General features: G+C 31.0%; 2 protein-coding genes across 4 annotated transcripts; both read left to right on the plus strand.

Moving 5' to 3' along the window:
* The first annotated feature begins 2,385 nt into the window (after nt 1–2,385).
* Nucleotides 2,386–6,694, plus strand: LOC103841864 (beta-glucosidase 16). Of its 2 annotated transcripts, XM_009118441.3 has the most exons (12): nt 2,386–2,995; nt 3,074–3,143; nt 3,339–3,397; nt 3,475–3,550; nt 3,638–3,715; nt 3,848–3,935; nt 4,025–4,280; nt 4,654–4,987; nt 5,078–5,109; nt 5,948–6,050; nt 6,159–6,255; nt 6,369–6,694. In XM_009118441.3, exons 1-12 carry the CDS (start codon nt 2,849–2,851, stop codon nt 6,571–6,573), a joined length of 1,545 nt encoding a protein of 514 aa, XP_009116689.1. In that variant the 5' UTR covers nt 2,386–2,848; the 3' UTR covers nt 6,574–6,694. The 2 variants fall into 2 exon arrangements, with proteins under 2 accessions (XP_009116689.1, XP_009116690.1); XM_009118442.1 differs by lacking the exon at nt 3,339–3,397 and having other exon boundaries at nt 2,946–2,995.
* A 249-nt stretch (nt 6,695–6,943) lies between these two features.
* On the plus strand, nt 6,944–14,112 carry LOC103841865 (beta-glucosidase 16). 2 transcript variants are annotated; one of them, XM_009118443.2, is made up of 12 exons: nt 6,944–8,153; nt 8,224–8,293; nt 8,473–8,531; nt 8,613–8,688; nt 8,765–8,842; nt 8,985–9,072; nt 9,163–9,418; nt 9,884–10,217; nt 10,353–10,384; nt 10,733–10,835; nt 10,949–11,045; nt 11,613–13,885. In XM_009118443.2, exons 1-12 carry the CDS (start codon nt 8,007–8,009, stop codon nt 11,815–11,817), a joined length of 1,545 nt encoding a protein of 514 aa, XP_009116691.1. In that variant the 5' UTR covers nt 6,944–8,006; the 3' UTR covers nt 11,818–13,885. The 2 variants fall into 2 exon arrangements, with proteins under 2 accessions (XP_009116691.1, XP_009116692.1); XM_009118444.2 differs by lacking the exon at nt 8,473–8,531 and having other exon boundaries at nt 8,104–8,153; nt 11,613–14,112.
* The last annotated feature ends 263 nt before the right edge of the window (nt 14,113–14,375 follow it).

The raw sequence follows: 14,375 nt of genomic DNA on the forward strand, positions 1-14,375 counted from the left end.
ATATACTTTGGTTTAGTTTGGATCGGTTTGGTTTCATCAAGATGAGTTTAGATCGTTTGGTTTGAGTTTTTTTTTCGTCCTTATTTTTGCCGATCAAAATGCAATTATTGAAATATATTTAAATAATTAATACTCACCATTGTATTTCAATATATAACTAGATTTTGACCCGCGCTTCGAAAGCGCGGGTTTTTCTTTGGATTGTAAACAAATATTATGAATTAGTATTTTAAAATTGTTATGCATTATTATGTTATAAAAGTTATATTATATCGAAGAAAAAATTTATTTAAAATTGTATAATTTATGAATTAGTTTATTTATGATTTTGTATATATAGTCTTATGTAATTCTCTCTCTTAGATATGAACATTTTACCAGATCCGTGAAACCAAACTGAAACCGATCTGGAAATATTGGTGCTGTTTGGGTTTGGATCTAGGGCAAAGTACCTGAATTGTTTTGTGTATATTAAGTATATTCGAGTATTTTAGATATGTTTTCGGTATTGTGAATACTTTTTAAGTGTTGCGTTCAGGTTTTCGATTTTAGTTTCGGGTTTTGAGTAAAATTGTAATAAAAATATATATATATATAGGGTATTCGGAAATTTTTTTGGGTATTTTTCGGTTCTTCGGGTCAGATTTCATGTAAAATTTTGGATCTTTTCGGTATTTCAATATTTTGGGTACTTGTTTGGGTTTTTGGGTATGGGTTTCAGTATTTTTTTTGGGTTTTCAGGTACTTCGAGTATTTCCTCAATACCCAAACTAATTCGGACCTGTTACGTACCTAAAAATTACATGTATTTTATAGATATTTGAATTATAGATTCAAACCGCTCAGGACCTGAAAAGAACCAATCCAAACCTAAACAAAAAAAATAAATACCTAGTTATGTCCAAATATTTAGGACCCGAAATGAACCTGACCTGCTGACTGAGATCAGACCTACACTCTCTGATTGTATTTTGTTTTTGACCTTACACTCTCTGATTGTATTTTATATGCATTTTATAAGAGTTACATTTTTTGAGTTAATTATCTTTAAGATGTACTTAAAATATTTTTGGCTAATTTAATAGTATAAATTTTAAAGTTTTTAATAGTTTTAAAACTTATTTTAAATAACAAATTTTATGATAAATACTTTGTATAAAAAATAATTTAAAGTAAAATATATAATTTTTAACATATGGTTTACTTTATTAATTTGATTTTGTATATTTTGGAATATATAATATATGATGACATGGTATAGTATGATATATGATATATGTTAATTTTTAAATGAGTTATGAAATCTGTTAAAGTTGATAAAGTTATTGAATTTAAATAGTATATCTGCGGTATATTATTTTTTGGTTAAAATATTTTGTAACAATGTCGCTATATCTTGGTTTTTAAAATAGGATAAAAGTATAAGAATATTTAATTTTTGATTTGTTTCAAATTTAGATACTTTTCGAAGTAAGATATATCTTAGCAAATATATGAATTAGCTTTTTTCATAATTTAAAACAGAAGTATTGAAAGGATAGCGTGTATTGTTACATAGTTGGTGGATCAAACGACTTATATAATTTATTTATATTGGGTGAAATGAGTCATTTATTAATTATGAGACTAATGAGACATGTTTAAAGAATAATATAATAAAATATATGTGGTACATTATTTTTGTGTAGCAAATGGTACGGTCATCTAATAAAGGATAGTATATATATCGTATAACTTTGTTCTTGTACAAAATAATGTGGTCTAATAAATAAATATATTATTAAATTTTTGTTAGAGAAATTTTTGGTTACTTATTGTTAATTAAATATTATGGTAAGACCAAAATATTGTTAGTCAAGGAAATAGTTCAAACAACCTTTTTAAGTAGATTTATTAAAACTCCTTCCCTTTTAATAGTATTGATGTTTAAAAATTTCTACGCACAATTAAAGTCATTATTTTTTCTAAACTAGACATCACTGATACATACCTTACCATAGTTTAAGCAAATACTAAAATAATGTTTGCAATGCAACTTGCTAAAAACAAAAGCTAAATATTCTTGCATTGTTGATTACAAAAATCATCTAAATTAATAAATAGTATAATACAGGAACACACAAATAATAAAATACACCGAAAATCTTTAGTTTTCCTTATTAGTATATCACATTAGCATTCAACTTCAAAACTGGATAAGCATGGGGTATTTGATCAATGATTCGAGAAGATTTCCAAAAAAAAAAAAATTGACAAAAGAAGATTTCAAAATTTTCAAATATAATTTGTAAAGTTCAGTTATATTTATATCCACACGTTGAGTTTTACCAGTATTTTTACGTTGACCAAAATAATGGTGTCCACCCACTTCACGCAACAGAAACCCTTGTACAAAGCAAATTTATATACGGGATTAACATTTTTCAAATTATGAGAATCAAAGCACAGAAAATTCAAGAACAATGCACCAATGTATTAAATTTTCTAGAAATACCTGAAATTGTTAACCTCTATTCGTTTGAAAAATTATCATCGTTATCCCTTATCACAAGCTTATTCTCTAAAGGCGTTCTTAGCAATAAATGTCTTCACTGTTCTCACGTCTTAGCTTTGCAATAATTTTCTGTCTGTCATGACTCAGATTTTGATTAGTTTAAGATTTCGTAGGATAAGGTTTCTTCAACAACTGGAAAAAACGTATATAAATACAAACAATTAGTTAAAAAATATTGTTATTCGGTACACTATCTTTCTCCTCCAACAACTCTATCTATAGACACAACATTATTACAACATATCAAATCTAAACATTTCCCTTTCTCATAAAGTTTTACTTACACAACCAAAAATGAGAAGTAAATGTCTTCTTTTACTGTTGCTCATTAATTTGGCCTGCATTGGAGTTCTCGCCAAGAACCACTCTTCGAGACCTAGACTAAGAAGAAATGATTTTCCAGAAGATTTTATTTTTGGATCTGCGACTTCTGCATATCAGGTTTAGTTCTTACTATATATAGATAATTAAGTATATTGTTTTATTTTATCCTTTTGTTAACATTTTCCCCATTTGCAGTGTGAAGGTGCTGCTCATGAAGATGGTAGAGGACCAAGTATCTGGGACACCTTCTCTGAAAAATTCCCAGGTTTTTTTCAACAATAAATTGTTTGAATCTCTTTAAATATTCAACACTCAAATATCTTGAAATGTGGTTTCCTATTTCTTGATTTTACATTGGTATTCATATGAAAAGATCTGGTTGATGATGAACAATTCAACATTATTGATCTCTTTTTCCTGAAATTACATTATTTAATTTTATGTTTTGTCTTCTTTTCAGAGAAGATAAAGGATGGTAGTAATGGGTCCATTGCTGATGATTCTTACAATCTTTACAATGTATTGCCTTCTCAACGCAACAAAAGGTCAAATAAACATTACATTTTTTTATTCATGAAATATTTTTGGAAAACCAGGAAGATGTGGATTTGCTGCATCAAATTGGCTTCGATGCTTACCGATTCTCAATCTCCTGGTCACGAATTTTGCCTCGTAAGATATTAAGATCCGAAGAAGTTATTTTAGAGAGTTTAAATATTTGTGAATGGATTAGCTGTTGACTTTTCTTTTGTTTGTCAGGTGGAGATTTAAAGGGAGGTATTAACCAAGCTGGAATCGACTATTACAACAACTTGATTAATCTACTTCTGTCTAAAGGTAATAACTATTCTCTCTATCTCAGTTCTTGGTGGAATCTTGGTGATGTCTAGGTTCTTGAAAATTGTCAAGATTCGTCCAAGAACGATAATTAATGTTTGTTTCGTTTGTGTAATGTTGTAAATGTGTTAGGAGTGAAGCCATTTGTCACACTTTTTCACTGGGACTTACCAGAGGCACTTGAACATGCTTACGGTGGCTTTCTTGGATCAGAGATTGTGTAAGTCGTTCATTCGACATTAGTCACGTCACAAAGATTTAAGAAAATTCTTCTTTGACGTTGTGGTTGATCCTTTGCTAATGAAACAGGAATGATTTCCGAGACTACGCTGAACTCTGTTTCCAGAAGTTTGGAGATAGAGTGAAGCATTGGACGACGTTAAACGAGCCATTTACGGTGGTACATGAAGGTTATACAATTGGTGAAAAGGCACCTGGAAGATGTTCCAGTTTCACTAATCCTAAATGTTTTGGCGGTGATGGTGCCACGGAGCCTTACATCGTCGGCCATAACTTCCTCCTTGCTCATGGAGCCGCCGTCAAAATCTACAGAGAAAAATACCAGGTATGTTTGCCTTGTTTCCGAACTAGACTAGACATTAATTTTCTTAACACTTTACTCTATTAAAACGGTTTCGAATTCCCTTTTACATTATAGAAAAAATTTGAAAGTTTAAGATAAATAATTAGACGTTCTAATAGCCTTTTTATGTTAAAAATAGAAGAGATAACTTTAGTGACATATTTGTAATACTGCGACAATCTTATTTCAAGTTTAAGATTAATAACTAGACGTTCACGTATCCATATTAGCAGATGGACTTTTAATAGTCCAATCTGTTTACTCTGTTTCTTTACCACGGTTAAAGTATTATTTGTCTCAGTTGGACGGTTGTTAATTGTGACTGCGTTTTGCTCCTAATCTTGTGTGTTTGCAGGCGATTCAGAAAGGTAAAATTGGTATCGCCTTGAACACAGTATGGCACTACCCTTACTCAGATTCCCATGCTGACAAATTAGCTGCGGCTCGAGCCACGGCCTTCACCTTCGACTACTTCTTGGAGCCAATCGTCTATGGTAGATACCCGGCCGACATGGTCAATTATGTGAAAGGCGGTCGTCTTCCTACATTCACACCAGAAGAGTCCTCCATCCTCAAAGGATCGTATGATTTCGTAGGCGTTAACTATTACTCATCTTTTTACGTCAAAGATGTGCCGTGTGCAACCGAAAACATCACCATGAACACCGATTCTTGCGTCAGCATCGTTGGTGCGTGAATCATATGGTTCTCTTTTACATATAAATTGACCATTAATAATATTATTATCAAAATTCATAATATTTTCTATGTTGTATTAGGTGAGCGAAATGGAGTACCCATCGGTCCAGCGGTACGATTAATCTATTCACCTTAATTTAGTCAATAATTTAGATAAATCTCCCAATCAAATCAAAGATTTAAATGATAGTCTACGCCAATACTTCGAATATATATCGTAGGCCTGGGCGTTTTTAACTCAACCCGAAGTACCTACCTAGACCCGAACCGGAAAAACCGAAACCGAATCCGAACTGTTATACAAAAATATTCGAACGGAACTTATGAGTTTAGTACTTTGGTGTTTGGTTATAATCAGAACCGAACCGACATCCGAACTAGGATCCGAAGATATCCGAAATTAATTAAATATGTTAAAGTTTTTATATATTTAAGATGATTTAGATATTTTAGGATATTCAAAATATTTTTTTAGTTTGTTTTAATTGTTATTTTGAATACTTTTTAGTTAATTTAGATAGTTTAACTAATTTTTAATTAGATTTGTAAACAATTTATATATTTTGAAAAAAAATTGTCAATTTTTAAGGTTTAAAAAAAAATATTTTTGGACGATTTTAAACATTGGTTACATCCGATCCGAACCGAACTCGAAAGGAACCGAACCGAAACCGATCCGATAATTAGTAAAACCCAAATGGTACTTCTGAGCATAACACCGAAAATCCGAATTATCCGGACCGAAACCGAACGGTCCACCGAACGCCCATGCCTAATATATCGTTTTAAAATTTGGATAAAAAACTAATGTTATTAGATAGATTTCTTACTTTCTTTTTTGTAGTATTGAAAGTGTGATTTTTAGACATTGAAAAAGAGTTGTTTATCTAAAAGAACAGTGGTTTATCTGAACATATGTAATGATTTCTGTAATCTATGGTCTACTTTAGGCTGGGTCGGATTGGCTTTTGATTTACCCTGAGGGTATTCGTGATCTTCTACTACATGCCAAACTCAAATTCAATGATCCTGCCTTGTATGTAACAGAAAACGGTAAATAACATCTAGAAAATCTACTTTTAAAATAACTGAATTTTTATAACTAAAAACTAGTTTAGACTAATATTACTTTGTTCTGCTCTATTTTTTAAAATCATGTAGGAGTTGATGAAGCAAGCATTGGAGAAATCTTTCTTAATGACGACTTGAGAATTGACTACTACGCTCATCACCTTAAGATGGTTAGCGATGCAATCTTGTAAGCTCTCCCTTCCCTATCACATATATAAGCATAACATAGTTTCAACTGTTTTGTTTGCCTTTCTATAAATTGATAATCACGTTGAGGACTATATTTACATAAAATTATAGGATGGGGGTGAATGTGAAAGGATATTTTGCATGGTCGCTGATGGATAATTTCGAATGGTCGGAAGGATACACGGTTCGGTTCGGACTAGTGTTTGTGGACTTTGAAGATGGACGTAAGAGGTATCTGAAGAAATCAGCTAAGTGGTTTATGAGATTGTTGAAGGGAGAGTATAATGGGATGAGGCAGAAGGTGGCTGTTATTTAATATATAATTCATGAGCTATTTATTAATAAATATTGATGTAATCTACTATTTGTACCGTTCCTTGTTTGGGGGGGATTCGTTTGACGTTGCTAAATTTTAATATTGGAAAAAACTTTGATAATTCTGAGCGTCGGATAGTTCGAAATTAAAAACATTGAGCTCATTACAAAAGTTGGGAAGTTTATTCACTGCTGAAGAAAACAGAATGGAGTTAATATAATAGTCATATCAAATGGATAATAAAGATAATAAAGCCATTCAACATGAGATTCATGCATGGACTATTTTAAAAAAAAAATCCACATGATTTGTGTCTATCCACGTCAGTCATGGATTTAATTTCTTCTGAGAACTAAATTATCATCTATATTATTAAAAGAAAAGAGAAGTACCATTTAAAATTTCTCTTTAGTTTTCAAACTTATTTACATTTTTATGCCACTGACTAATTACTAAGCCGTCTATTTTAATTATTATCTTTTTTCTTCTATTTTATTAGCATTTTTCTAAATTGAAGTACAATAAATCAAGTGTCATTTCTTTCAGAAACACTTCCTATAATCTAGCTAAACATTAAATTATATTTAATCAATGCCAAAAATATAAAAATGATGTCCATTATTGTGGTTGGTTATTTCTAATTTTGGTATAATTAACTATTTCAAAAAACACAAGAAAATGTTATAAAATACATAATATAAAACACAAAATGTAAATGATATATTGCATTTTATATCGTATAAATCAAATACAATCATAGATAACAATTTTATTTTACATTAAAAGTTTGATCCATAAAAATACATCCGCACGAACACACAAATCATATTTTAAAAATATAGATGATAATTGACGTATCAAAAAATAAAATAAAAATTTCATTATTAATTAGAAATTATTTTGTTTAAAAATGCTAAAAATTATTTAATACAGATAAATTTTAAAAATATATATTAACATTTATAAAAAAGACAAATATATATTTTTTAAAAATAAAAAAAATACATGCGCGGATGCGCTGGTCAAGCTCTAGTTAATTGATTAATTTGGCCTTATCTTTTGGTCCAAGTTGTTAATATGGTAGACCGTAACAGATGATCGGTCCACCCTCTAACATTAATCAAAATATATGCAAAATTCGGATCATGCAGTGTGGTAACCAGTCTATTAAAAGTGTGTTCCTCCTGCGGTCGACCAGATCACTATTCGTGTCCACGTTACACGACTTTTGGTTAATTAAGATAATAAATATGATATTTGTTTTGTTTTATAGGATGTGTTATTTTGAAACGATTAGTAAAAATTTGCTAGTTGCTTCATACCCACTGTCCCTCCACCTGCTCTACTTATGCAAATTATCAAATCCAATACTCTCTTATAAAGTTTTTCACAACCAAAAATTCGTATAAAAAAGTACTTTTATCAAAAGAATAATGAAGAGTAAAGGTCTCCTATTACTGCTGCTCATTACATTGGCATACAATGGAGTTTTCGCCAAGAACCGGTCCTCAAGACCTAGATTAAGAAGAAATGATTTTCCAGAAGATTTTATTTTTGGATCTGCAACTTCTGCCTATCAGGTTAGCTAGTTCTTCTTATTTCTTCTAGTTAAAAAAATATGTTGTTTTGTTTATCTTTTCGACTTTGTAGTGTGAAGGTGCTGCTCATGAAGATGGTAGAGGACCAAGTATATGGGATACCTACTCCGAAAAATTCCCAGGTTTTCCTTCTTAATTCGAAACCCTAAATGTATGTTTTCAAAAGAAAAAAAAAAACTAAACGTTTTGAATCTCTTTAAACATTCTTACAATCATATCAGAAAATTGATTAATGATGATCAACCACTTTGTTCCCTTTTATCTTGAGACTAATTTATTCAATGAATGTTTTTTTTTTCAGAGAAAATAATGGATGGTAGTAATGGGTCCGTTGCAGATGATTCTTACTACCTTTACGAGGTATTGCTTTCTTCACCTAAAATAGTCAATCATACATCCAACATTACACATTGTCTTCATGAAAAAATTTCGGAACACCAGGAAGATGTGAATTTGCTGCATCAAATTGGCTTCAATGCTTACCGATTCTCAATCTCCTGGTCTAGGATTCTGCCTCGTAAGATATCGATCGATCATATTTTTGTAAGAGTTGTTAGATTCTTGAACACTAATCACGTGAAGTGGTTAATTAGGTGGGAATCTAAAAGGTGGAATAAACCAGGCTGGAATTAACTATTACAACAACTTGATTAATCAACTTCTGTTGAAAGGTAATACTAGAGGACTTTTTGCGTTTAACGAACCATTGATGTTTAGGATCTTACCAAAACCCTTGAAAGTTGTCAAGTCTTGTCAAGAACGCATCACATAGTGTTCTCTCTTTTTTTTTGTTAAATGTTATAAATGAGTTAGGAGTGAAGCCATATGTCACAATCTTCCACTGGGACTTACCAGAGGCACTCGAAGTTGCTTACGGTGGCTTCCTCGGGGCCGAGATTGTGTAAGTCGTTTATCTCTGTAACAATACTTCACAGAGATGAAAACAGAAAGGTTATGTGTTTTTTGGGTTGATACTTCGGTAATGAAACAGGAATGATTTCCGGGACTATGCGGAGCTCTGTTTCCAGAAGTTTGGAGATAGAGTAAAGCATTGGATGACGCTAAACGAGCCATTTACAGTGGTAAAACAAGGTTATCTAACAGGTGAAAAGGCACCTGGAAGATGTTCTAGTTTCACAAATCCTAATTGCCTTGGTGGTGATGGAGCCACCGAGCCTTACATCGTCGGCCATAACTTTCTACTCGCTCATGGAGCCGCTGTCAAAGTCTACAGAGAAAAGTACCAGGTATGTTTATCCTATAATCTATAGATATATACACTCTTTCTACTTAATTTGTTTAAGCTATGTTACAGAACCGGTTATGGGCACTGTCGAATGAAATATTCATATTTATCTTCAAATTTCAAAAAGCTATTATACATTTATCGCATAATATCCAGTTATTGATTTATTTTATATTAAAATTACCCTAAAATGTTTACGGTCCTTTAATTTCAGATCCGGCTCAGGATATATATTACATGTTACTGTCCTTTTCCCCTCTGTTTCTGTTATTATATATTGTGCTATAATATGTTTTTTGAATGTACTGTGCCTACTCTATTCCAGATAGTTCAAGTTTTTACAGCATTGTAATTAATCGTATCTCATGACCAGTTATGAATCTCAATTTTGGTTACGAAACCCTCATAAAAGTTTCAATAGTATAAATCATATAACTGTATTTTACTCACAATATTGTGTCCACAGGCAACTCAGAAAGGTGAAATTGGTATCGCCTTACAAACAGATTGGCACTACCCTTATTCAGATTCATATGCTGACCGTTCAGCCACAGCTCGAGCCACTGCATTCACATTCGACTACTTCATGGAGCCTATCGTCAACGGTAAATATCCAACTGAAATGGTTAACCATGTGAAAGATGGCCGTCTTCCTACATTCACACCAGAAGAGTCCTCAATGCTTAAAGGATCGTACGATTTCATAGGCATTAACTATTACTCATCGTCCTACGTAAAAGACGTGCCATGTGCAACTGAAAACATTAGCATGTCCACTGATTCCTGCGTCATGGTCATAGGTCCGTGAACCATATGGTTATTATACGCGTATAAGTTTATTTCTCTATTTTCTTTAATGAATTCGTCATATTTGTGTGTGTGTGTGTGTGTTTTATCACGCGTGTGTGTGTGTGTGTGTGTTGATATTGTATTAGGTGAGCGAAATGGAGTGCCTATCGGTCCAAAGGTTAGATCATTCTTTTAATCTTTGTTTAGCTAAGAATTATATAAATCTCCTGATCAAATTAAGTTTTCCATGATATTTAAGTCAATGATTCAAAAACGTATATATATGATTATATTTGATCATAGTTAACTATTATAATTATCCAATAAAGTACATAACTCATATGTAATGTGATAGATAGTGAGAAATGGTTTTTACTTAGTATTTTCTCTCTCTCTCTCTTTCTCATTTAGTAGTTTATATGTTGAATTGACATTGTTAATTAAGCATGCGTTTACAGTCTTTGGACGTTAAAAATGAAAAGTAGTTGTACATTTAACATGTCTAAAATCTTATAACTCATCTCAGGCTGGATCGGATTGGCTTTTGATTTATCCTAAGGGTATTCGTGATCTCTTACTATATGCAAAATTCAAGTTTAATGATCCCGTCTTGTACATAACAGAAAACGGTAATTAATAGTGTTTACTATATATATACACATATATTAAGCCATATTAAACTTTTCTGAGCATAATAGTTCAGACTAATATTCTTTATCCTCTCTTTCTTTAAATCACGTAGGAGTGGATGAAGCAAACCTTGGCCAAATATTTCTTAACGACGATTTGAGAATTGATTACTATACTCATCACCTTAAGATGGTTCAGGATGCTATCTCGTAAGTTCTCCTTTCTCGATCACATTCATGAACACGTAGTATTAGGAGTGCCTGATCGGTTAAAATGATCCAGTCCAAACCAAAGTTCTATAAAAAACGAACCAAATGATCATAATATGTTCTATTTTTTTGACAAATCTAACTTGAAAATAATATAAAAACTAACTGAAACCATATTTATAATTGGCGGAGCTAGAAAAAGAAACCAATGGGGTTAAAAGTTTATATATATATATGAATTTTGCTAGATATTAAAAAAAAATGGTAAACCATTTTCCAGAGAGAGAATGTGAAAGCAGCGTTAGCCACGCGCTGTGGAAATCTGGTGTGATGCGGATTCGAACTCGGATCCTTTGGAAATCCACGAACGCATTGACCATCCGACCACAGACACGTAGTTTTTGCTAGATATGAAGGGGGTCAAAATACTGGAACTCAACCAATTAATTTAGATATATTACAAATTTATGCTTAAATTTGATTAATTCTTAAAATTGATATGGGTCAAATGACCCCATGCTTCTTAGCTGGCTCGGCCAACGAAAGTTTGATTCAAATGAAATGTAGGATGGGAGTGCATGTGAAAGGATATTTTGCATGGTCGTTGTTGGATAACTTCGAGTGGGCGGAAGGATACACGGTCAGGTTTGCGCTAGTGTTTGTGGATTTTGAAAATGGACGTAAGAGGTATCCGAAGAAATCAGCTAGGTGGTTTAGGAGATGGTTGAAGGGAGACTATAATGGGACTAATCAGCAAGTGGCTGTTATTTAGTAAATCACGGGCCTCTATATTGAAAAAAACAAGTCGTTTTTATAAACTCTATTAATGTTACCAGCTATAGCATGTGTTATTATCCGGATTTGAATTATGCTTCGCTACTGATTTTTTTTTTATATTCCTATACATGCTTATGATTATTATATAGAGCTAAACATCCTGGTCAACAAAGGAATTAACGTAAGACATGAGAACAACTACAAACATCCAGGTCAATTTGTAGTTGTTGTTCTCATCTCGTTTTTGATAACTGGACATGTCACAAAACTTGATGAATACTATTTTATTTTTCTTTCTTAGACACTATCATCTTTTCGTAGGGAAATTAACTTTACGTTCCGTGAAAAATCAAAATTCTATATATCCAAGTTTACTATAATTTTTGTTCCTGCAGCTGTCATTTGTATATGTTTTGATTAAAAAAAAAACATATCTTGCATTCACTGGAAGGATTGTTTTCCTATTTTTAATTTATTTGTTTCCTTCAATGTTTCATGCGCTTTTGTTGTCCGATTTTGATTTCGATATCTTATGAACCTATTTTTGTTATTAGACTTTGTTTTGGGTGTTTCATGCATCTTAGGATACATGCATCAAAATGCCCAAAAAAATCGTCATGTGAGGAATGGTCCTACCATAGTTAAATAATATAAATTTGAGTTATATTTTGGCTATATATCATACACATTATTTCATTTTTCTTAGTTCAATTTTACTAGTAATATATAATTTGGGTAACACCTTAGATATATATATATATATATGACTTGAAAATATAATAATAATTTAGTGAGGATATCTATTCAGAAAGGAATATGAAAAGTATATATATTTATAAGCCCATCTCTTTATGCTGGAAATTTAGTTGCTCCTATACAAATACATAATTTCCTAAAAAGCGAACATGTCACTGCCAAATAAGTGTTCTCATCTCTTTTTCATAGGATGTGATAAGGACTATTGCTCACATCTTTTTCGTTTTTAGTGAAACTTAAAATGTTATAATCCTCAAAGGCCACTATTTTCTATACAATATGATCACTCAGTAAAAAGGGAAAAAGGAAATCACATCATTGCTGTTTTCTTTTCATGTTACCAATTACATGCTCAAATTCAATGCATTTGTAATCAAATATGTATATATATGACTAAATTTCGAAATTTAATTTTTATAAATAAAAAATATATTGAGGCATTGGTGTTTTATTGCAAATTTGCTCTAAATCCTTTTTAAAATTTATCTGTTTTCTATTAGAATAACGAAAGAGAATGGATAATTCCATTTTTTGTTGTATTTTCTAAGTTTAAATTAATGAAATGTTAGTTGACAAAAAAAATCAATGAAATGTTAAAAAAAATTACTCATATCTCATTCATGCCACTGAGATTCAATAGGCTAGTGGTACGCTCCCCCGTATCTTTGGACTTTGGCACTAAAGGAAAAGGAGTTTTGGACAAAAAAAGGAACGGAGTTCGACTCCAATTTGAAATTGAATTTCAGTGAAAATTAGTTTCCACCATACGTGGAATAAAAATTGGAGTTAGGCTAGTGGCGAAGTTTCCACCATACGTGGGATAAAAGAAAACTAGTTTCTGTAAAATAGCCAGCCAATAAAACTAAAAAGATACCAAATATTAGCATGGTTTTTGGATAACGGTGACACGTACTATTAATCAAATGAAAGTATTTGTATTCACAGAAATATATTTTCCCATTAAATAACCGGATATTAATATATTGCAGACATGGCTCAAAAGTCAAAATTTCATGAAAATGTTTTTTTGGTATCTATTCAATTAATTTAGAGTCTTATTTCTATCTATTGTACAAAGTCTATGTTCGACTAATTATAGATTATTAATATGTCTTATTTGATATATTACTTTAATCAATCAAAAATCTAATCTATTAAATCAAACATGATGTTCTGAAATATATTCTCCTAAATCTCCCCTTTAAAATTAAAATTTGTCAAAAAAATATTATTGTTTTAATTATTAAACTCTATAAATATGGTTACATTTTATTGTTATATAGATATCCAAAAAAAATTAAAAGGAATTAAAATAGTTAAAATATGTTAATTAATTCTGCATAATAAATTGTTTAGTGAGCGTGATAATAAAACAAAGTATTTTATTAAACTCAAATTAGTAACATATATAATATATATTTGTCAAAAATAAATGCAGATTCGAATCCCATATTATCAACATACAAACCCTAACATTTGCAATAATTTTCTGTCGATTTTGAAAATTAAAAAAAAATTGAAAATTAAAAAAAAACATATCCAGCGTTTTAAGGCGGGTGATTTCCTAGTCTCCATTAAATCTAATCTATTAATTTAGGGTCCTAAATTTATCTACTGTTGAAAGTTGTCATTTAAATTTTGGACTCTTTCATTTTTGTTAGAAAGCTACTTAATTTATGGACCATTACAAATTTGTTACATCTAATTATTATTATACACTACTAAGATTAAAGGACCGGACAACTAAAACTAAACCAACATTAAATCTATTAAAACTTAACCAATCTCATTATCCGA

The sequence above is a fragment of the Brassica rapa genome, chromosome A09 (genome assembly GCF_000309985.2).
Source record: "Brassica rapa cultivar Chiifu-401-42 chromosome A09, CAAS_Brap_v3.01, whole genome shotgun sequence".
Lineage (NCBI taxonomy): Eukaryota > Viridiplantae > Streptophyta > Magnoliopsida > Brassicales > Brassicaceae > Brassica > Brassica rapa.